Source organism: Amphiprion ocellaris, chromosome 21 (assembly GCF_022539595.1).
Source record: "Amphiprion ocellaris isolate individual 3 ecotype Okinawa chromosome 21, ASM2253959v1, whole genome shotgun sequence".
In the NCBI taxonomy this organism is placed as follows: Eukaryota; Metazoa; Chordata; class Actinopteri; family Pomacentridae; genus Amphiprion; species Amphiprion ocellaris.
The window spans coordinates 26,655,973-26,679,235 of NC_072786.1; the positions used below are offsets into that span (position 1 = coordinate 26,655,973).

Below are 23,263 nucleotides of genomic sequence, written 5' to 3' on the forward strand. Positions count from 1 at the left end.
TTAAAATGTAAATTACTGTGTTTCTTCTTGGATTTTATTAGCTCTTGTCTGCAATTTAGTAAAAAACAAAAAACATCTGGGAAATCATAATTAATATCTGTTCCATCTTCTACACTTTGACCTTATGACCCCTTCAAAAATCCTCCGACTCCCTACCAGTGCTGCAGTAGCGCCCCCTGCCTGTTGAGTGCTGCAAAACTTCAGTAGAGCTCAGATAAATGTGGAAATACTCTTAATAGATGTGTTTAATTGTTTCAAACCTCATAGCGTCTGCTTTATTTTCCATAAAAACTGCACATTTGTATTTATTTTTTAATTTCTTCACCCTCATGTTTCTAACCTGAAGCTGTTCTTCTTTATTTCCCTGCAGCAGATCAGTTTCCTCAGTTAACCTTCTCTGAATTTGGTTGCTGACATTTAAAAACAGCATCTCAGCTCTGCAGCTCTGATTCGGCTTTAGTTTGACCTACATTTATTATCATCCACTATGAATGATTTCATGGCAGAGAGCCTTCCATCACATTTGAGTGTGTGCTTGCTTTGTGTGCTGCTGGAACGCCATAACAGTGAACGTGATGAACAGTCGCTCCTGTCACCGCTCAGGATCTTTATTATAGGACGGGAATAAAAGGAACGCTGTGACCCGCAAACCCGCATCAGAGGTCGGGTAAGTGTCTCGGCTTCCTATTTTACCCTTCTGTCTTCCACAGCCATCTTCAGTCTGTTGTAGCACGACGTCTTAGGTTAAAAGAACGTTCTCTCAAGTCACCAGACTTCATTTAAAAATCACGCGATTTGAATTAAATCTGCTTCTCAGTAAGAAACGAGCCCCTTACAAGTAATCTTATTACAACGTGTGACTAAAGAGGGAACTGATCCTAAATTCGGCTTCCATCTAATCCATCAACAGTCGTGTTTCAGCAGGATATGAGCTTGATTCACACTACTTTCTCTTAGCCGCTCGCGGTGGAGGGCGCTTGAGAGAATCAGGCGGGACAGTTCAAAAAGCTAACAGCTTTATAAAGACAAAACTTCTTAATATTTTTTAATCCATGCCGAATATTAGATCAAGTCAAACCGGTTTAGAAAACATATAAATTTGCATGTAATATCCTTTTATATTTGTCTACACGCGTAAAAACGTTAAATTCTATGATTTGTGAATGGAGTTTTGTTGATCTCATGAGAGGGGGCGACTGGATCCCATTGTAGGATACGTAGAAGACACCGGATTGGTTTGGCACTGCTCCAGCAATTCCGTTTCATTTATTTGTTTATTTATTTTTCGCAGACTTGCATTTTGCTGTTTTGTCTGAATCCTGCAGCTGCACATGAATAATTGAAGCTCCAGTGGAAAGCTGGGGGTTGTGCTCCAAGGTCTCCTCTCAGACACATTTCAATGCCACGGAAAACAAAAGGGGTTTGAAAGCGTGTGAATCCTTCAATCTTTGGGATTCAAGGAGGTTTTATTTTACGGATGACTGTGTATGCATGCACCCAAACGGAATTAGATTAGAGATTTAACACTGAAAATCATAATAATTATGCAAAAATAACATTTGCAGCAGGTTGAAGCACAAAGGATGATTTCGCAACCTTCTTTTCACTAAATAATATGTGTTTATATATTATTTTAATACTAAAAGAGACAAATACTTGATTTTCCATGTATAATATATATAAAAATAAGATGTACACACCAGTAAGTTCCCAGTTTCTGTGCTTCAGGGGTCTAAATAAAGTTCTCAGACCTGTAAATGGTAAATTATTCGTGTGACAAAGAGGATTATTTTACAAAAGTGAAACTATTGAGCTGCAGGTTTGTAAATGCAGCAGACATGCCAGAAGACTAGAATAAACCTCATCTCAGCGCTGCTCTGCTTCAAGTTTGGAAATCTGATAGGAGACAGCGCTGGGTCAAGTTCACTGGAGTTACTACAGTAATACCGGAAATTCAACCATCAAAATAAAGCTGTTCAGTTGGGAATGTGCGCCACATCTTGCAGAAAGAAAAATGTAAAATAACTGAATAGTATATATATTTACCTGCATAACAGACATGAACAGCTGCAAAATAGTGCATATAGCTGTTTGTTTATACTGTCAGTGATCCATAATACTTTCTTGAAGAAACAAGAAATAGCCAAGATTTCTTCTACTGAAGCAACTAATTAATTTAACTGAAATGGGAATTTAGTTACAGGGCTTGTAACAGTAATGCTAATAATAAACATTTAAATGATAAAAATAATCATCGGCATCTTTGTTTATATTGCACTTTTCTGCATTTTACAATGTTACAAAGTGGGTCATAAATGGTTTAAAAACCATTAAAAATGATAAAGTTAACAATAAAAAAATAAGAAAAACAAACTTAATCTAAAATTTACACAAATGCTAAAGCAGTTCTAATAAAATCATATTTTACCTGTGCATTTGAATTTTTTTATGTTATTTAACTTTGAATATATATGTTTAAATATTTATATTTATAGAATATTTTACGTCCTATCATGCTTTCATGGTGCAGACTGGCAATTTAAACCTGATTTAACCTCAATTTTGACTTCATCTGAATTTAGTGCAAGCACTCTGGTGACAGAAAATCAGAATCAGAATCCAAATCAGGTTTATTGCAGAGTAGGTTTGCACATTTGAGGAGTTTGTTATGGTGCAAAACAGTAAACAAAGGTCAAATGAACTGCATTTATTGTAAAATAAAAAGTAAATGTTACGCTACAATTTTTAAAAATATTTTTCAGAGAAAATTCAAAGTGTTTTACGTATAATTAAATTTCCATCCCTAGTGATTTATGAAGGTTATTCTTTTAATTTGTATTTTGTATTAACGTTCATTTTAGAGTCCTTTACATTGAAGGACCTAAACGGAAGCGTCGTGTCATAGTTGGTGTAGCTTGACACCGCGGCCAGTCGGGCAGCAGTAAACGGAGCAGCTGAAGCTCCAGCGGAGCTAAAAATAATCAAGTTTTCACTCTAATACTCTCCTCATTTTAATTCTACTCCTCTCTTTTCTTTCTTCTGTCTGTTTTCTGTCTTTTTTAACGTCCCAGACATCCGGAATGAAACGCTGTCACTGAGGATTATTACTTTACTCCGAGGTGAGACTGTTCTGCTTTTTAATTTTTAGCTACTTTAGCTAAATTGTAACGCCTCTGTTTAGCTTTCTGGTGTTTAAAATAGCTTTTTAATTATTTACCAGCTATATGTGGTGTTTTTAAAGGGTTTAGAGACTTATTAAGGCTGCAGTTTAACTCAGGTGTTGCTGTTTTAATAAAATCTGAAGGTAAATTCACCTGTTTGTTAGCTACGTTTACATTTTAAACATTAGCTAACCAACCAAGCTAATACACCCACTTCTGTTTCGATGCTAATAACTCAACTTTTATTCATTATGCACCTTTTTATGCTAGTTAAAGCACAAATAATATGTCAAAAATATATATTATATAAAATATGAAACCATTTGGATGTGAAGCTGGCAGTTTTAGTGGTGTCTACAAGTGTTAATGTTTAATAAAAATTGTAAAAGCTTATTTAAAACCAACTGAAACCACCTTATAACATAGTGTATTTCTCTGCTATGTGTTGGTTCTTATTATCAGTCGGTTATTATGTCAAAAACAGTGATAATTGTTGTGGTCACCATCTTTTTTTTAGTAAATTAAAATACAGATGTCATTTTTGTGAATTAAAAGTGATTTCATTTGACTTTTACAGACAATGATCCAAAGTTTTCAACCAATAAACAACATCAAAACACCATGATGAACTATCATCTCAGTACATTATAGTAGTTTACATGTGAAATAAAACAGCAAAATAATAGTTTACATTATTTGTTGTATTCTAGATTTCAGGTTTTTGCCATTTAACTGAGCTTGAATTGTTTTCAGACAGAAAATGTGCCATTTACGTGTAACTAATCAATTAGTTGTCAACTGTTCAATTGATCACCACCTGCTTCAGTCATCTTTTAACTGGTCTGAGTATTGTTTTAAAAAGAAAAAGTCGAAACTCTCTTTTTGGCTACATGCATGTGAATATTTTCAGTTTTTTTCCCTCCTGTGATGATAAATTGAATTTCTTTGGCTTGTTGACGTCATCCTGGGCTGACTGACATTTCTTTTCACTATTTCTGATATCACAGTGGACAAACAACTCACTGATTAATCAAGAAATTAAACAACAGTTGAAGTGAAGTGTGAAGTTTCAGCCCTAGTTTTGATTGAGTTTCTGCTTCTTAAAAAATTACTCTTCGATTATCAAAATAGTTGAGGATTAGCTTAACTGTTGAAAACTCAAACTGTAGATTAATTGATTAATTCCAGCTTTAAAGTGATGCTAAGGTCCTGGGGAGGTTTTCATAGAGAAACTGATGTGGTGTGCATTGATTTTATTTCTTAGACAAGTATCTCACCAGGACATCAACACTTTATCTCCATTTAAAAGATAAACTAGAATCGATTCCTGTGTGTATAATTAGTTGCCCAAAGGAAGCAACAGTGGTGACACCAGTGCTTTTCTGAATATTCTACAGATTTTCAACTAAAAGCACAATCAAGACTCTAAAAAAAGAAGCTAGCTGAAGTGCTCTTTCTTTAGCACATTCGCTTTGTCTTCATTTGGAACTATTTAAACAAGATTCTCGAGCTCTGGGGGAAAAAAAACACCAGTAGAAAGACACTTAGCATAATTCCCACCCTAACACCTCCTACAATCCACTCCCCCTCATCCCCAACCTCATCCAGCCAGTCGAGGCAGATGGCTGCCTTCCCTGAGCCTGGTTCTGTCTGAGGTTTTTTTTACCCTCCTATCTCGGGTCTTTTTCATTCCTTCCCACTATGGTTCATAGGGAATCCAAAGGCAACTTTTGATTGTTGGGTTTTCTCTATTTGTAGCTCGTACAGTCCGTACCTTAGTATGCTAAGAGCTTTGAGATGACATATGTTGTGAATCTACGCTATTTACACAGCCGTTCAAAAGTTTGGGGTCATCCAGGCAATTTCATGTTTTCCAGTAAAACTCCCACTTTTATCCATGTGCTAACATAACTGCACAAGGGTTTTCTAATCATCCATTAGCCTTTCAACACCATTAGCTAACACAATGTAGCATTAGAACACAGGAGTGATGGTTCCTGGAAATGTTCCTCTGTACCTCTATGGAGATATTCCATTAAAAATCAGCTGTTTCCAGCTACAATAGTCATTTACCACATTAACAATGTCTACACTGGTTTTCTGATTAATTTAATGTTATCTTTATTGAAAAAAAGATTTTCTTTCAAAAATAAGGACATTTCTAAGTGACCCCAAACTTTTGAACAGTAGTGTAAATAAAATTGAATTGAATACAATAATAGAAATAGTGAGCAACAAGAACAGAAGCAGTCACATGCAATTAAAAGCGTATAGTTCCATATATTTGAGTTTCAAAGTAGCTAAAACTCTTAGAGAACTCTTAGCTAAAAGGGGTAAATCATACTAACTCTCAGATTTAATCCTAAAACTACACAAAAATTGAACAATACAGACTAAAATGTGCACACTTCAGTCTAATTTCTGATTCCTGAACTGCTCAAATCTCCTGAAACTTCGGTCGCAGCTTCACGACAACTTCCACCGTGTCGCCTTCAGAACTCTTAACATTCATTTACCTCCATAAACCAGATGCTGCCCCTGAAATAGCTCTCGAGCTTCACACCAGACTGCGTTTCTGACCACTTGAATGTTTTAAATGCCACAACAACGTCTGACCTTTGTGTCCAAAGCCGACGCTCGCTGGAAACCACATATGATGATAAAACCAGCGAGGAGATGTAGTTTCGGTTGTGTTTTGTGTTCGCAGTTTGACTCCAGGTGTGGTGGCATGGCCTTGTCGTTTTGCGGCAACAACGACATCAAGGCCTACAGCGTGGAGTATGGCGTGCTGAACAATGGCTGCTTCGTGGACGCTCTCAACCTGGTCCCTCATGTCTTCCTGCTCTTCATCACCTTCCCCATCCTCTTCATCGGTAGGCGACGCGTCCTGAAAACACCCTTTTTACCTGAAAACACTGGAAATTAACCGATTTATTGAATAACAGATAATGAAAGCGATCCACCTCCAGCTGCAGGGCTGAACTAATAATGTTGGTGTATTTTTCTGCATCATTTTCTGTTTATAAATGACCTTAAAATTCACCATCTTAACATGAATTTGCCTTTTTTGTTCCTAAGTTCAACTATTAGAAGCTAAATGTCTCTTGCAGTTAACAAAAGCTGTATTTCCACTTTTGTTTTGAACGGCAAACTATGCTTGTTAAAGCACAAATAATATGTCTGTTTAGCTCTGTGGTGTTTAAAATAGCTTTTTAAATTATTTACCAGCTATATGTTTTTTTTTTTTTTGAAAGTGTTTAGAGACTTATTAAGGCTGTAGTTTAACTCAGGTGTTGGCGTTTTAATAAAATCTGAAGGTAAATTCACCTGTTTGTTAGCTACGTTTACATTTTAAACATTAGCTAACAGTCCAAGCTAACTAATACACCCATTTCTGCTTCTGTTTCTATGCTAATAGTTTGAGTTTTATTAATTATACATCTTTTATCATAGTTAAAGCACAAGTAACATGTCAAAAATATATATTATATAAAATATAAAACCATTTGGATGTGAAACTGGCAGTTTTAGTGGTTTCTACAAGTGTTCATGTTTAATAAAAAAGTGTAAAAACGTATTTAGAACCATCGGCCACCACCTCATAATTTAATATATTTCTGTGCTATGTGTTAGTTCATATTTTCAGTCAGTTATGTCAAAATCTGTGATAATTTCTCTACAATGCGGCACTAAAGTACAAGATAAAAGTGATTTAATTTGACTTTTATAGACAATGAGTTTATAAGTTTTATAAGTTTAGAGATTGTTAACCAATAAACAACATCAAAACACAAAGATTAACTATAATTTCAGTAAATTATACTAGTTTACATGTGAAATAAAACAGCAAAAGAAAGATTGCATTATTTGTTGTATTTTAGATTTCATTTTTTTTGCTAATTAACTGAGCATGAAGACAGAAACTGACATTTGAGTGCAATTAATTGATTAGTTGTCAACTGCTATTTCATGCATCTTTTAACTGGTTTAAGTATTGTTTTAAGAAAAAAAAGTCTAAATTCTCTCATTCTGACGACCTATATGTGAATAATTTCTGGTTTCTTTCCTCCTCTGTGACAATAAACTGAATATCTTTGGGATGTGAACCAAACGAGACATTCGAGGACTTCATCTTAAACATTTAGAAGAGCTGCATGCGTGTATTTCGGAGCTTAATTATCTTTATTAATGCACAAAGGAAGTTTTTTGTGCTTCTGCAGGAAAAGTCTCAGATTGTGTTGCTTGTAATCTGACAGATGGTGAAGTGTTTCCTGTTTAAGCCTCTTAAAGCTTCACCTTTTCTGCTGAAAAGTCTCAGAAACTCGGCAGCTGTCAGGACTGGACTAATCCAGAGAGGATTAGAGCCACAGTTTGATCTTTATTCTCACTGTTTCTCTTGTTCTGTGTTGTGTTTGATGTGTGTGGTTAATTTGATGCTTAGAGGAGTGAATACATGTGTGCTGGTGCTCTGACGGAATAGTGATGTGTTCAGGGTGAAACTGAAACTGCAGTTTAACCTCATATGACCCTGTACAGGATAGAATGGATTTAAAGATGGCAGCAGTTGGCAAACATTTTATATCGTAATTTAAACACATATAATGAGAACTAAGAAGTTTATGTCAATAAAAGCCTCACTTGCATCAGCTGACACAAGTCACCAAAGTTCAGTAGATGATTCAATTAACTGATGTTCCAGAAACACCTCACACACAATGATATAATGTTCAGAAATCCCTCACATGCACTAAAATTTAGCGATGTGCCGAAATGCCTCTCATGTATCAGTAGACGTCACAATTCACAGGCTTTCCATAAACGCCTCACATGCATCAGAGGACAGTATAGTTTACAGATGTTCCATAAACGCCTCACATGCATCGGTTGACGCTTCAGTTTCTCGGTGCTCCATAAGTGCCTCTCATGTATAAGTAGACGTCACAATTCACAGGTTTTCCATAAACGCCTCATGTGCATCAGAAGACGCTATTGTTTACAGACAATCCATAAATGCATTGCATGCATTGGTAAATGCTACAATTTACTGATGTTCCATAAACGCGACACATGCAAGATTAACGTAATGATATATAGACGTTCCATAAATGCCTCACATGCATTGGTAGACGCTACAGTTTACCGATGTGTCATAAACACCTCACATGCATCAGTAGACTCTATTGTTTACAGATGTTCCATAAATGCCTCACATGCATCGGTAAACGCTTCAATTTGTTGATGCTCCATAAATGCCTCTCATGTATTGGTAGACATTATAATTTACAGGTTTTCCATAAACGCCTCACATGCATTGGTAGATGCTACAGTTTACTGATGTTTTCTAAAACAATTCCCATGATTTTAAGAGAAGCTTCATTTTTACAAACATTCAATAAATTCCTCACTAGCCTTGGTGAACGCAACAATTCACAAATGTTCCCTGAATGTCTCACATACATTGGTAGCACAAAAATGTACAGATATTCCTTAAATGCCTCACACGCAACGGTAGATGTTTTGAGTTACAGGTGTTCCCTAAACGCCTCACATGTATCAGTAGATGTAAATCCACAATGACATACCAGTAGACGTTCTGATTTTACAGGTGTTCCATGAACTCGAGTGCATCAATAGATGTTCCCTGAATGCCTCACATGCTTCATACAGATGGGTGAATATTAACATGATTTACAAGTGTTTCATAAATGCCTCACATGCATCAGCAAATGCTGCATTCTACCAATTATTTGTAAACACCTGGCATTAATCGTATTTTACCAATTCCCCCTAAACGCCTCACATGCATCAGTAGATGCTACGAGGCGGCTGGAGAAGCCTCTAGTCTCCACTCAGTTGGGTTTGTAACCAAAATTAGTTTGAATAAAGCGTTTTCTTTTCAAATTTACTAAAACGACAGAACAGATTAAGTTAATCTATCTGGACGAGTCACCACAGACAAACAGACAGACAGACCTAATAAATGAAAACTGGAATGTTTATTTGAAATTGACAGATTTCTGGTTCCATGTGTGACCAGAATGATAGCAGACTGGAGCCCTGTTTATAGGGGCAGCTCAAGAAATTTGAATATTGTTAAAAAGATCTTTTTCTTCATAATTTAATTTAAAAAAAATTTATTTCTTATGTTCTATATTGATTAAACATAAAGTAAATTATTTAAAATCTTTTTTTTGTTTTAATTTTGATAATTGAGGCGTATCAGTCATGAAAATCAGAAATTCAGTATGTGAAAATATTAGTAGTAGTAGTATAACAGTATAAGTAAAGTAAAGATAGGACTGTTTTTGTGCTGATCCAGCACAAGAAATGTCAAATCACTGAGGTAAAAATTAGGCTAAAATCCAACATTATCATAAAATGGTTCAATAAATTGCAAGATTGCACACAATGGACTCATAACTTTAAAATAATTAAAGCAATAGATGCCACAACCAATAGCATAACCAGCCTGCTAAATGTCTCATGGGGTATAAATGTGCAGTTTAGTCACTCATAATGTCACAACAGTAAGAGTAACAGATGGATAGATGAATATTTTATGAGGAGAAATTATTTTAGTTGACTATTTTACGCAATATATGGTTTCCTAAAGCCATTTCCGTATTAGATGTGGTTCCATGTAGATAAAACCTGTTTTCATTGAGCTTAGAGATTCAGTTTTTTAACCTCTTTTTACTCTTTTTCTTCTGAAGGTGAAATGTCGAAACTCTTCACATTCTCAGCCACGGTTGATCGAGGCTTTTGTTGGTTTAAATGGCAAATGTTGCTGCAGGCGAATTATTTCAGCTGCAGCTACACAAGTTGAGTAATCTGCTCTGGCCTTTGTCTGGAAGAGTTCATCTCAGTGCAGCCTTTAGGACACAGTCTTCCTCCATTTGAAGCTAAACACCCAAAGGCCACTTCTGTCTGAATTCAGCTGCGTTGGTTCAGCTTTTCTTTCTGGACTGCATTCAGTTTTATTATAGATAACATATGTTTGGAGCAGTGGTAAAGTCCTTTTTTGTGGAGCTGCTAAATAGAGCTGTAGTAATTAATTAGTTACTTAATTAGAAGTCAACAAGAATTGATTGATCAAGACAAAACCGTCAAAATACTTTGCATCTTCTTAAATGTGAATATTTTCTGTTTTTGTTACCAAATATTCTTGGTTTTTGGACAAAACAACACATTTCTAACCTTAGAAAAACACTGATCAACATTTTTCACTTTTTTCTGACATCCTTTAAACCAAACAACTAATCAGATTAATCAATGATTAAAGTAAATAATAGCTGCAATCCTAAAATGCTAAATGAATACGGATGAAACTCTGGATTTGGACAAAAATTCTGGTTTCAGTTTAACTCTCTACACTGGTTAGTTTCTTAGAAATATTAAAATCTCAACGTAAATCTTGTACAATTGATTCACATTCTATAAAATGCATTTGAAGCCCAACTTGGGATGTTTTTTTCGAGTTTCTTGACAGGAAATGTGGTCAAAAAGGAGTAAAAAGAGCAGAAAAACGGCTCTGTGGTGTGGAAATGAGTAGGAAATGTAGCAATCTGAGTTCCTGTAATCCAGCATCACTGCCTGTAATCTGGCAGCTGGAGCAGATGTGTCGGTTTCCATCCTTTCCCCGTCTTTCTTGGACTCGCGTTCACTCTTTTACAGGCCTTTTCTGGTGAGCAGTGTGAAAACTAAGCTGCTTTAAAGTGCAACTAAGATGGGATTAAAACAATAGTTGAATGATGTGTGGAAAAAATAAAAATAAAAGACAAAATAGCAGAAAAAAACAGGATATAAACAAAAATACTGAAGATGTTGTGAGGTTAGATTACACTTTGGTCTATAAATTCAGTTTTGTACAAAGAAAAGCAAAGAAAAAAATTATTCTAGGTTTAGTGGGATTTCCTGCTGTATTACTGAGTGTATTTGTGGTTATCTGTTGTGTGAGTGTATACATGTGTGTGTCTGTGTGTGTTTACTCAGTAGTTTATGGGAATGGTTCTGACCATAAGCCCTCAGTTTGCTCCCAGAGGACTCACTAATTGGTGCTTCCTGGTTCTAGTTTTCTTTTGTGGTCTCTGAGCATTTGAAATGGCTTCGATCCATTTGAGCGCAGGAACAAACCCAATAAGAAACACCATCTGCTCAAATAAAACTATGCGGTTTGTTACTAGAATGAGGTTTTCATTTTATGCTGTGTTCACGGCGATTAAACGATTGGCAGAAGGCCAATTTGTGGCTGTTATATTTTGATATTTTATTATTCTGATGGATTTTCAAGCTTAAATGCCAAATATTTGATTGTACGGACTCATTTATTGTGAGAATTCGCTGCTGAACGCAATACAAATTTAATATTTTTGAAGTTTTGAACTGTTATTCAAACAAAACAACACATTTGAAAGCATCCTTGTGTGTGCATTTTTCCTTGATTTCTGATGTTATTTTAACCACAAAATTAATTGATTAATTAATTGATTTATCTAAAAAATAAATAGCTGCTTAATCATGATAATAAGTAATTGTTGCAGCCCTAGTTCTTTAATTAAATGGTTAATGAAAACTTCTGAATGCTGGTCATATCTAGATTTGTGCCCAAAAATATGTTATTGTTGTTTTAATTAGAAGAAGTTTGAGTTTAAGATTCCAAATATTTTAATTTCTGAAGATTTTCCACCAGATACAAGATAAAACTTTAACCTAAATGCAAGTTTTGAAGTGAAAGTGACCACAATTTGAAGAATTTTTGCCCATTTATTACAAATCACATGTTTTGTAATGTTTTTGCTTATTTTACATTGTCTATCGTAGTTTCTTTTAGATTTTTTTGTGTTCTTTACGACTTTCCTCTGTCAGTTTTTGATCCTGATGGACCAAAATTTAAAATACAAGAGTGGAAGTTTCTGTTACACTTAAACTAACACAGCTTCAAATGTCTTAATAAGATTAAAATGCATTGAAAAGAGGTTCTATTTCACATATTATGAGCAACCACAATAAATGGAGGTTTTACATGAAGTAAAAGTATTAGATTATGCAAACTTTCTCACTAATTTTATGGTAGAAAGATGAATAATTGTGCATTTAAAGTCACTCACTATGATAATCTGTGTGTTTAAATCTATTTTTTCAGTCCCTGTCTGCTGATTTTCACTCTCCTGTGACGTTAATGTAAACTAGTGTTGTATTTACGGTGAAACAGCTGCTCCATTTTGTCATTTGTGTGTGTGTCAGGTTGGGGCAGTCAGAGCTCTAAAGTTCAGATCCATCACAACACATGGCTTCATTTCCCCGGACACAACATGAGGTGGATCCTCACCTTCCTGCTGCTGTTCGTCCATGTGTGCGAGTTCGCAGAAGGCCTTGTCTCCAACAAGTGAGGACGTCTAACAAAATGCTATTTTATTGCACATTTTCTTTACTTAGTTGGTTTCATTTGTGTGAGATAACCTCTGTTTTCCTGGTTAATTATGTATTTTGTGCTTGCCTCATGCTGTAGGGTGATGTCCAGCAACCACTTGCATCTCTTCATGCCGGCATTCATGGGCTTCATAGCAGCGACGACATCAGTGGTTTATTACCACAACATAGAGACGTCCAACTTCCCCAAATTACTGCTAGGTAGGATGATGGAGGCTTCAAATTATTTCATTCCAATCTGATTTTTGCTTCAACGTTTATTACTGACTCTGTGCTTTGCCGATGTTCTTAAACTCACAATGGAAATCTAAAAAAAAGGATCATAGTCAAGGCTGAGATGTCATCCTTTTTATTCCATACATTAATCTTTGTGCCTTTTACCTACATCTCTCTCAGCTGTTCAATCAGATGGGCAACAGATTTAATCAAATGGAAGATATATGACAACATATTCAACATTTCCACAACTCAAAGCAGCAATGCATGCAGCATTTGTTAACACTACACACTTTCTTCTGCTCTCACAGTCCTCTTCATCTACTGGGTTTTGGCGTTCATCACAAAGTCCATCAAGCTGTGGAAGTTTGCAGAGTATAAGGTCGGTCCACAACACCTGAGGTTCTGCATCACGGCACTGTTAGTGATTCTGTACGGACTTCTGATGGCCGTGGAGATCAACGTCATCAGAGTCAGGGTGAGTAAACATATCTCATCCTACATTAGGTAAGACAGACTTTATTGATCCCTCACTAGGTACATTTACAAGTCCAAAATCAGATAAAATCAGGTCATAAGTACAAAAAAGGAAGTACGTTTTGGTTCTTAATATGACAAAACAAACACACTACATCTTCTAATGTCTTTATTTTCTCAGCCTGTATTGTGTGTCCTGGTGTAGTAACATTTCCGTCTGTTTAATTTCGACAAACAAACACTTGAGAATTTGTACATTATTTACGTGGGACATTTTGCATTTTATGATTTTCTAATTGTTGCTGCTGTAACACTGGAAATTTCCCCTGATGTGGGGAGCAAGAAAGGATTTTCTTATCTCTTAATGGTGGCGGCAACTGTACTCTTTCTGCTGCAACTACCAAATTTCCCATCGATGATTAATAAAGTATTTCTATTCTATTCTATTCTATTCTATTCTATACTATTCTATTCTATTCTATTCTATTCTATTCTATTCTATTCTATTCTATTCTATTCTATTAATTCTATCCTTATGTTTCTCTGTAGAAATACGTCTTCTTTGCCAACCCTCAGAAGGTGAAGCCACCGGAGGATTTGCAGGATTTGGGCGTTCGTTTTCTGCAGCCGTTTGTCAACTTGCTGTCCAAGGTGGATTTTTCAAAACTCATTTCCATGGCACCAGTTTGAAAGTATTATATGTGAAGTATTTAGACCACAAATAACAAGCAAAAAATCAACATGAAACCCAACTTGCTGTATGTTCCGTCAATATTTACTGTGGCAGATGTTGCTGGTGTGTAACTTGGCAGCTAAAGAAGCAAATTCTTGGCACATTTTTAGGCGACATATTGGTGGATGAATCCTCTCATCATCGGAGCCCACAAGAGGCCGATTGAGCTGAAGAAGATCGGCAAGCTGCCCATCGCCATGAGAGCGCTGACCAACTACCTGAGGCTCAAAGATGCCTACGAGGATCAGCGGGTGAGCAGAGGAAACCAATTTAACGCTGATGAAATCTTCCAGCTGGGTTTTCCTGTTGTTTAGCTGTGTGAAAACAAACACATTTCCTTTCTGTTTCTTTTCTATAGACGGCCGAGGACCCCGAAAGAGCGCCGTCGATCTGGCGCTCCATGTACCGAGCGTTCGGCCGTCCGATCCTGCTCAGCAGCACCTTCCGCTACCTGGCCGACCTGCTGGGCTTCGCCGGGCCGCTCTGCATCTCTGGCATCGTGAAATACCTGAAGACGAAAGATGAAGTTGCAACAGCAGACAAGATGAAGGTGAGCGTACTTGTGTGCTTTTTCCAGTCAGTTTGATTCCTCATTTTCTTTCCACTCTCACATCAATAACATCACCCGGTCTGCATATTTCCATCTCCGCAACATCAATCGTCTCCGCCCCTCCCTCACCCCCCATACTACCTCCATCCTGGTCCTGATCCTGGTTGTTTGGTTTTTATCTGTTTTGTTGTATTTGTTTTTACTGTAAAGTGACCTTGGGTTTCAAGAAAGGTGCTTACAAATAAAAATGTATTAAAAGGGAAAAACTTCCAAGAGGGGTGAATATTTTTTATAGGGACTGTATAATGTCCCTATTGTGGTCGCACCTAATTGCAAAAAATGAATGTAACTGATGTAAAAACTAGAGTACATGAATCAACAGATTAAGGTTCGTAACTATTTAGCAAACTGCTGTGAGACTATGTTGTGTATCCAGTAGTATGTACACGGTATGAAAGTACATGTAGAAATAGTATGTTAGTATAGGAGGGTTTTGCCATTGCAGTAATAGAGTCACACTTGGACAGGCTCTGATAAACATGGTGTACAAAGTTTAATGTCATTCATTTTCCCTTCAGAGAAATCACACTGGAAACCTGAACCCATATTTGGGCACAGCTGATGTCGCTGAAGACGACACCAAAGTCTCACTGAGTGTTTACATAGGATCATTTATTAGAGGTTAAGTGCAGATGAGTTAAAACATCAGGGGTCGCATTGTGTCACTGCTGTCAGTGTTGCTGGGTGGTCCAGTTCACAGCGATGTCACCGAGGCGTCGCTCGTCATGTCACCACCACAACGTGTGACTGCATGTCTGAGAGAGTATCCGATGTGATAATGCATCTGTAATGGAATAACGACATTACCCACGTGCACTCACTCACACTAGTGGCCTTATGACGGACTTTGTTGACATAATTCAACTACTTCAGCCTCTATTTGACCTTAGATGTGAACTCTAAATCTGCCGGGAAGGAGGAGGAAGTAGACAAAATACTCTTCAGAGTGTCCTCACTCTCTAAAAATGTAATTATTTTCCAAATATTTCCTCACTTTCTGAAGGTTTTGTCATCTTTCTTGAACTGTTCAAATTTGCAAGGTCAAAAATCCAAAGCAGCACAGAGAAGACACATAGAGAAGGCTGGACAGTAGATATTACATACTGACTTTTGAGTCTGGTAGTAATACTTGTGTACTTCTTGTTTAGTAAAGATTTTCTGCAACACACTCACCAAACACAATATACTGTAAAAAAAAAAGTTGAAAAAAAGCAACACTGCCAGAAAAAAATTTCAAAAACTGTAAAAATAACAGCTGATATCTGTACAACAATATTTTTTTAGTTGATTTAAATATAGTACAAGTGCATAATATTACAGCCACAAACTGTTAAGAAATTAAGTACTATTTGTAAAAATACAGATACAGTGAACTTGTAAATTTACACTTGTTTTCTGTGATTTTAGTAATTATTTTCTGTAATTTAACAAAACTGGGGACGTCTGTAATATACTAGTTAATTATTTACCATTTTTCAATTGTTAATATTTTTGTCATTTCAGAATTGGAGGAGATTTTACGTCCCACCCATCAAATTTTAGCTAATCCATGTACAAAGTACTAAAACATGCAGTTGTTGTGTAAATGTTCTTGTCCTGAGATCACATCTAGAAAAACTAGGAGAAAAGATTGTTTGAAAATATTTTTAAAAATACCGAATAAGTCTGGAGTTCTCCTTAAAATGACATTCTTCTCTTGTCTCTTGTTTTTCTCTATTTGAGATTCAGTTTGGTCATCAGGGGGCTGCCCTGATGACCAAACTGAATCTCAAATAAAACACTTAAAATGAAATTTATATCTCCTTTTTTGGTGTTATTTTTTCATTGATGTCTCTTCTAATTGTGGAAACATGGTAGAAGAAGAAAACAGTGAATCACATGAAACGCTGGAATTGACATCATCAAACAGTTTTCCTAAAGAATCTGTAGAGCACAGCTATGTCCTCTGTTATATTTTTCATATTTTATTACATTGTCAGCCTTGATTGAATGTCTCACTCTACCTCATATGATCAGGATCAGACTAATTCTTTGGACTGTTTTCCATCAGACAGTTTGTCCTCTTGGTCAGCAGTAACAGCTAGTTAAATATCTAGCTTCTACTGCTGAGAAAAAGATCACCTGTAACTGTTACTCAAACAGAAATACCTCCTCCTGACAGCACAATAAAGATGATGTAGCAGACTGAGGTAAAGCAGACACTTGCAGCTCGTCCAGTTGGTGAAGGATGACGATGCACTGATCTTTTCTTGTATCACTGCCAGCCTCCTCCAAAGTTCAGTCAGAGCCAGTAGAAGAAGCAGAACAGATGCTGTAGTGTTGACGTTGTATTTTCATCCAGTGCGTTTGGCTGCTTGTTGTTGCAGCTGATGTTGAATGTGAGCTGCTGTCAGGCCTGTTAAAGTGGATATAATGGGAAGCCGAGATAGAGAGCAGAACATTTCTGAGTGACATGGAAAATTCCCCACTCGCCTCACACTCGCTGTGGCAGTTTATTAACGCAGAGGAAAGCACTGCTGAGCGTCACGACCAGACTTCTATCCAGTTTTTTTAATGAATGTAGTTTATATCACAATATTAATTACGATTTTCTCAAGAATCTGTTCAGAAGCTGCTAAAAGGCAAACAAAAACATACATAAATGCATATTTTGGCTCATCTAATCCTAAAAAATCAAGGTATTTTGTCACATTCCATCTTAAAATTGCCGTAAAACAATAATACAAACAGAGTCAGTCCTATGAGAGGTCACCCTCTCTGATTAATGGTGATTAACGCTTCATTGATGCTTCACCTCGAGTGGCTCGTTCATCAGCTGCTGGGCAACAAGCCGACGACTAACATCCACTCGTATTTTAGATTTGTAAATGGTACAGAATTAGGTAAATTATTTAGAAACTGCCTGAAAAACCTCCCTAAATATCTCCCTCAGTGCAACAGGAAGCTGCCTCTGTATAAACGGCATCAGTTAGTAAATGTGTTTGTAGCTTTTCATACTTGTATAACTCAAGTGCAGCTGAATATCTGATAATAATTTAAAAAATATTAGTAATGTATTGGCAGATACAGTTTTTCTATAAATGTGTAAAATTAACTTACTAAGTATGAAAATTCCATGAAAATAAGTTTTTTTTTTTTTTTTTTTTACAGTTTTGGAAACACACTTATTTGCTTTCTGGCTGCACATTTACAGAGTGGCAACATCAATTACTGCAATCTATTATCACTTAATGTACTGATTAGTTCTCAACTATTAAATTAATCAAGTAGTTTTATAATCTGTAAAAAAAGTAATTTGAAAGGAAAAAAATCTAAACTTTCTTGGTCTTTCTTTAGCGTATATGGTGATTTTTTTTGTTTTATATATTTCCTTTTGTGTATTTTTTCGCTTGCTTAGTAAATCAATTTTTTATACTCTTATTTGTATGAAAAATACTATATAAAATCTGATTAATTGATATTTATATGGCCTGATAATGATAATGGTAATTCTATTATATAATTATACAATATAATATTAATTGGTGATAATAATAAAAAACAGCTATTAAATATTTAATGAAAGTAGATTTTAAAATAGACAGAAATTTAAGTAATACACCGTCACAAAGGCTTTTTTAATCGTATTTTTTATATTTTTATTTTTTACATGTTTTAAACATTTGTTATTGAATTTATCTGAGTTTATTTCAGGATTTTGCTACCATGTAAAATTTATTTACAACGGTGCTCTTGAAGCTACAAAGTCCAACTATTTTGTTTTAGTATTGATCACTAAACAGCTCATATTGATAAAGTGTCTCATTTTTTGTATTGTGCAGAATAGCTGCAATAATAAATTGATTACTTTCCAACTATTTAATTAATTACCAATTATTCTGAGAATGGATTTGCTGGTTTGAATAAATATTTAAAAGAAAATAACTATAAATTCTCTCAAAGCATCTTAAATGTGAATATTTTTGGTTTCTTTCTTCCTCTATGGCAGTAAACTGAATTTTTTTTAGATATTTTAGGAGGTTATCTTGGACTTTTGGATGATAATTAAGCCTTCATTGCAGCAGTGCTTGTAAATTACCTCAAATATCAATAAATCTGCCAGTACATGTAGTTAGATTTCTATTAATTTCTTGTAACAGGATATGCTGATGTGTTTTTACTTACAAAACATGCCACAAGAAGAACTTGTAAGCTGCTTTAGAAATATTCTCCTTCAAATATTACAGATATGTAAATATTGCAGATAACTAACACTAAAAATCTGGTCAGTTTTTAACTTTGATGTATTTTCTGTGTTTCTAGGAGACCTACTTGGGCGTCTACTTCATGTCCTCCACAGAGCTGCTGCAGAACAGCTCGGTTCTTGCCATTCTTCTGTTCCTGGCTTTGGTCCTGCAGAGAACCTTCCTGCAGGCTTCCTACTACGTTACCATAGAGACAGGCATCAACCTGCGAGGAGCTCTGCTGGTGAGTGAAGCATTGTGGAAAATCAAACTCAAGACGTCTCATTTCCACAGCGAGGTGTTGCTTTGAGAAGTTCCACAGGAGGAATCTCTGTGATGCCTCAGAGTTGTAGTGGATCGTACAAACTTTACCCAGTTTACTGAGGAAGCAGCCAGTGGGATGAAAAAATCTGACACTTTAGACCAAAGAATTTAAACTTTCTGCCTCAGTTCATGAAATTTCAGTCTCAGATTTTGTTCACACTTTACTTATTTGTTTTATGATGTATTTTGCGTGAATACAGAGAAACCAGAGATTATTGTACTTTCCCCCTCATAAAACATCTTGTCTGGGAAGCTAGAAAATATGGAAACAGACACTTGTCTATACACTTACAAGAACCTTCTGGAGAAAAATTTTGTGCTTTTCAAGGGCCAGTAATTTAAAAAACTTGGCCACTGCTTGATTAATTTCATCATTTGGATCAGTGTAGCGGTTCCACAGGAGGAATCTCTGTGATGCCTCAGAGTTATAGCGGCTTGTACAAACTTTATCCATGTGATTTGATAGAAGATCATATTAAACACTGAAGAATCAGCTAGTTTAAAGTTGCACAGAGGTTTTATTGTACATTTATTGAAATGTAAAACCCATCCAGCTGATTTATAGTGTCAGTTTTGAACACAAACAAAGAGCAAAATAAAAATCCACACGAAGTAGATATTACTAAACACTCGGCAAACATTTCTACATAATTCAGTTCAGGAATTTCCTCATATGAGTCACTCAGTGCAATAAAACCTCAGGCATTTTAGACCAATTAGCTCAAACTTTCCGGGTCAGTTTGTGTATCATTTCAGACAGGAATGCTGCTCCACATTCTCAGAGTTTTGCTATTTGTTTAATATTGAGGATTTTATGTATTTTCAGACCCAGCAGTATTGTATTTTCACCTCAAAAGCGTCTTATCTGGGAAGCTAGAAAATATGGAAGCTTCCGCTTGTCTATACACTTATAGGAACTTTCTGGTACCCCACTACCATTTTTGTTGAAAATTTTGCACTTTTTTTTCAATTTTTTCGGACCAATAATAAAAATTTGACCTCTACTGGAGCAATTTCATCATTTGGAGATATATATATATATATATATATATATATATATATATATATATATATATATATATATATATATATATATATATATATATATATATATATATATACACATATAACTGTTGACATACAACTGTCAAAATGCCCATTTAAATTCTAAATCAAAATATTAACTGATCAAAATTATCACAAAACAAGTTGGATAATAATAAAACCCCCAAAAGTCAGAATGGATGTAACTAGCAATGTTCCACTACAGTAGGTTTAGTTAAAAGAATAAACCTGAGGAAAATACTGCTATTAATTGAAAAATGTATTAAAAAAAACAATAATAAAAACAAGCCTGAAGATGTATGTATTTATATGTAAAAACTTCACTCAGTCTTTCTATAGGTATTTATTTGAGGTAAATAAAGTTTTTTTGAGGGTTAAAATTCTGAAAATTCTCAGGTCTGAAAACTCCAGATTTTCCAAATTCAGCCAAAATGTGTTTACAGAACTCAGTTTTTGCGTCTTAAATGACGAATAAACTCTGAACATAATGGTGCATCAGTATTTTGCTGTTCCCTCCATTAAACCCCAGATTCCGGTGCTACTAATGAACATATTCATGAAACCCTGTTCACAACTGGAGTCAGTTCAGCTCAAATCTTCCTTTAGACAACCAGTGAATGTATTTCATCTAAAATATATCACATGCGCTACATCAGAAGTGCATGACAGTGACAAGACAATATTTTATCTCAATAAAATTCTATAAAGGGACGCTAATTCATCACTAGGGATTAGTATCAGACCTCAGTATTTTCTCTGGAACGAGCAGGAATGTGTTCATAACCCCAAACATCAAGAACTGTCAGCTGGTATTAAAATCAAATTAACTTAAACTGTTTAGTTTTTTACTCGTTTTTGAACTGACAGAATTTAGCAAACGTCGAGTTGTATTTTAACCCCGTAAATTTCATGTTGTGCCACTGTTGTTATAGAATAGATGAATTTTTTTATTGCTATGGAAAATCTGGTGTTATAAATTTTAAATAAAACTCAAATCACGTGAACATTAAGTGCTATTTTCATATCGGTTTCTTTACCAGGCGATGATTTACAACAAAATCCTGCGTCTGTCCACCTCCAACATGTCCATGGGGGAGATGACGCTGGGGCAGATCAACAACCTGGTTGCTATAGAGACCAACCAGCTCATGTGGTTCCTCTTCCTGTGTCCCAACCTGTGGGCCATGCCTGTACAGGTAGGAAAAACTGTAGTTCTCAACACAACTGGGTCAACTTTAATGCTGTATGTGGGGTTATCAAGAAATTCTGAGACTGTCATAATAACGTACGAACAATAAGTGTCACGAGTCAGGAGACGACATGGTATAACATTGTCAACATCAGAGCCTGTGTTTTGCATGTTTTTTGTGACTAATAGCAAGTGAGGTTTGCAGTTTCTCCATGAACTTCAAAGTAGAGTAGGGTGTAAACTTCAAATTCAGTGTCAGTTAGCAGCTGAAGTTATCCAACCTTCATGTTAAGGGTGGTCACTGGTGATAGAAGGTGGGTTGCTGCATCAAGTCAGCATATTGAGATAAGATAAACAAGATAAGACAAGATATGACAAGATAAGATGAGATACGAAAAGACAAGATGATATCAGACAAGATAGGACGAGATAAGACAAGATAGGACAAGATAACACAAGATAAGATGAGAGAAGATGAGATGAGATAAAAATCCTAAAAGAAATTCTTGGGCCAGATATTGCTCAGAAAAAGACTAAAGAAGAAGAAATGCAGTGTTAAAAGTTAAAAGCAACAAGATATAATATAAGATATAAGTACAATGCATTACTGAAATAACTGAAATAAATGAATTAACATAAGGCTAGAATAGAACAGTAAAAAATAATGCTGGATATTATACTCATATATCTAATAAAGTTTATTTTATTCTGTCAAATCTTCTCGTCTCTTTGCAGATCGTGATGGGAGTGATCCTGCTCTACTATTTGTTGGGCTGCAGTGCTTTGGTTGGAGCGTCTGTCATAGTTCTGTTGGCTCCAGTCCAGTACCTCATAGCTACGAAGCTGGCAGACACACAGAAAAACACACTGGTAAGCAGTAAACTCATGCAGCTGTTTTATTTTTAAATCCATTATATGTCCTACAGATTATGTAGGACTGCTATAGCAGTCGGAAGCTACTTGGTCTTGTAATGTCAGCTGAATATACAGGAGTTTCTGTTGTGTATTTCAGGAACACTCGACAGATCGTTTGAAAACAACAACAGAGATTTTGAAAGGCATAAAGCTGCTCAAGCTGTATGCCTGGGAGAACATCTTCTGTGACAGTGTGGAGGAGACCAGAGGCAAAGAGCTCACCAGCCTCAAGACCTTCGCTTTCTACACATCCATGTCCAGTAAGATGACAATCAATAGGTTTTAATTAACAACTGTTGAACTTAGTGTCCACTTTTATCATCTAAAAATTGAAAGACAGGACCTATTATTGATTTACAATTACAATATGATTCTCTTGTGGATAAAATACCAGGCGTGCAGGGATTTTGCTGGCTCAGAATGGTATTTCTGACCATTTGATAAACGATATGACTGAGTAAATGAAATCCCCATTTAACAAAGAGGTTCATGAATTATTTCTTTTATTCTCAGTCCAAATCCATTTCCAAAAGTTCCTTTATGCAGGAAAATCCCTGGCATGTACACAGAACTTGTCATAATAAATTAGTTTAAAAGGAAAGAAAATTGTATTTGTAGCATTATTTCACCTTCATATCATGCATCATTTTTAATATATTTTTTAATTAATTGCAGTATATTTTCACATACTTCACAGCTGATATAATCGATATAGTACAGCTTTAACCTTTGTGCATAAGTTCAAAAGATTCACACAGTGCAGTGTCAGATAAAAAACAACAACAAACAACAGGTGTCTACAAACAGCAAACCCTTCTGTCATTGTTTGCATGTTATCCTCATTAAAATTATGAAAACCTATAAATGTTTGGGTCGTTTTAGTTAAAGCAGACACTGTTATTTCATTTGTGTGATTTTAAC

General features: G+C 35.6%; 1 protein-coding gene across 10 annotated transcripts in view; it reads left to right on the plus strand.

The window, feature by feature from the left end:
* Positions 1-505: 505 nt before the first annotated feature.
* The window catches only part of abcc9 (ATP-binding cassette, sub-family C (CFTR/MRP), member 9), an 89,500-nt gene continuing 66,742 nt past the window's right edge, over positions 506-23,263 (plus strand). For 6 of the 10 annotated variants that reach the window (XR_004848954.2, XR_004848956.2, XM_035957196.2 and 3 more), the window contains exons 1-12: positions 2,913-3,119; positions 5,869-6,034; positions 12,405-12,546; positions 12,667-12,791; positions 13,118-13,284; positions 13,833-13,934; positions 14,127-14,267; positions 14,375-14,566; positions 18,929-19,093; positions 21,279-21,434; positions 22,163-22,297; positions 22,440-22,602. Coding sequence is in view for 7 of the 10 variants with exons in the window: in XM_035957196.2 (XP_035813089.1) it covers positions 5,890-6,034; positions 12,405-12,546; positions 12,667-12,791; positions 13,118-13,284; positions 13,833-13,934; positions 14,127-14,267; positions 14,375-14,566; positions 18,929-19,093; positions 21,279-21,434; positions 22,163-22,297; positions 22,440-22,602 (1,633 nt within the window). In the remaining 3 variants the exon portion in view is untranslated. Of the gene's footprint in view, positions 668-2,912; positions 3,120-5,868; positions 6,035-12,404; positions 12,547-12,666; positions 12,792-13,117; positions 13,285-13,832; positions 13,935-14,126; positions 14,268-14,374; positions 14,567-18,928; positions 19,094-21,278; positions 21,435-22,162; positions 22,298-22,439; positions 22,603-23,263 lie in introns of those variants that run through there. The other 4 variants (XR_004848960.2, XM_023290127.3, XM_023290130.3 and 1 more) reach the window with 2 other exon arrangements.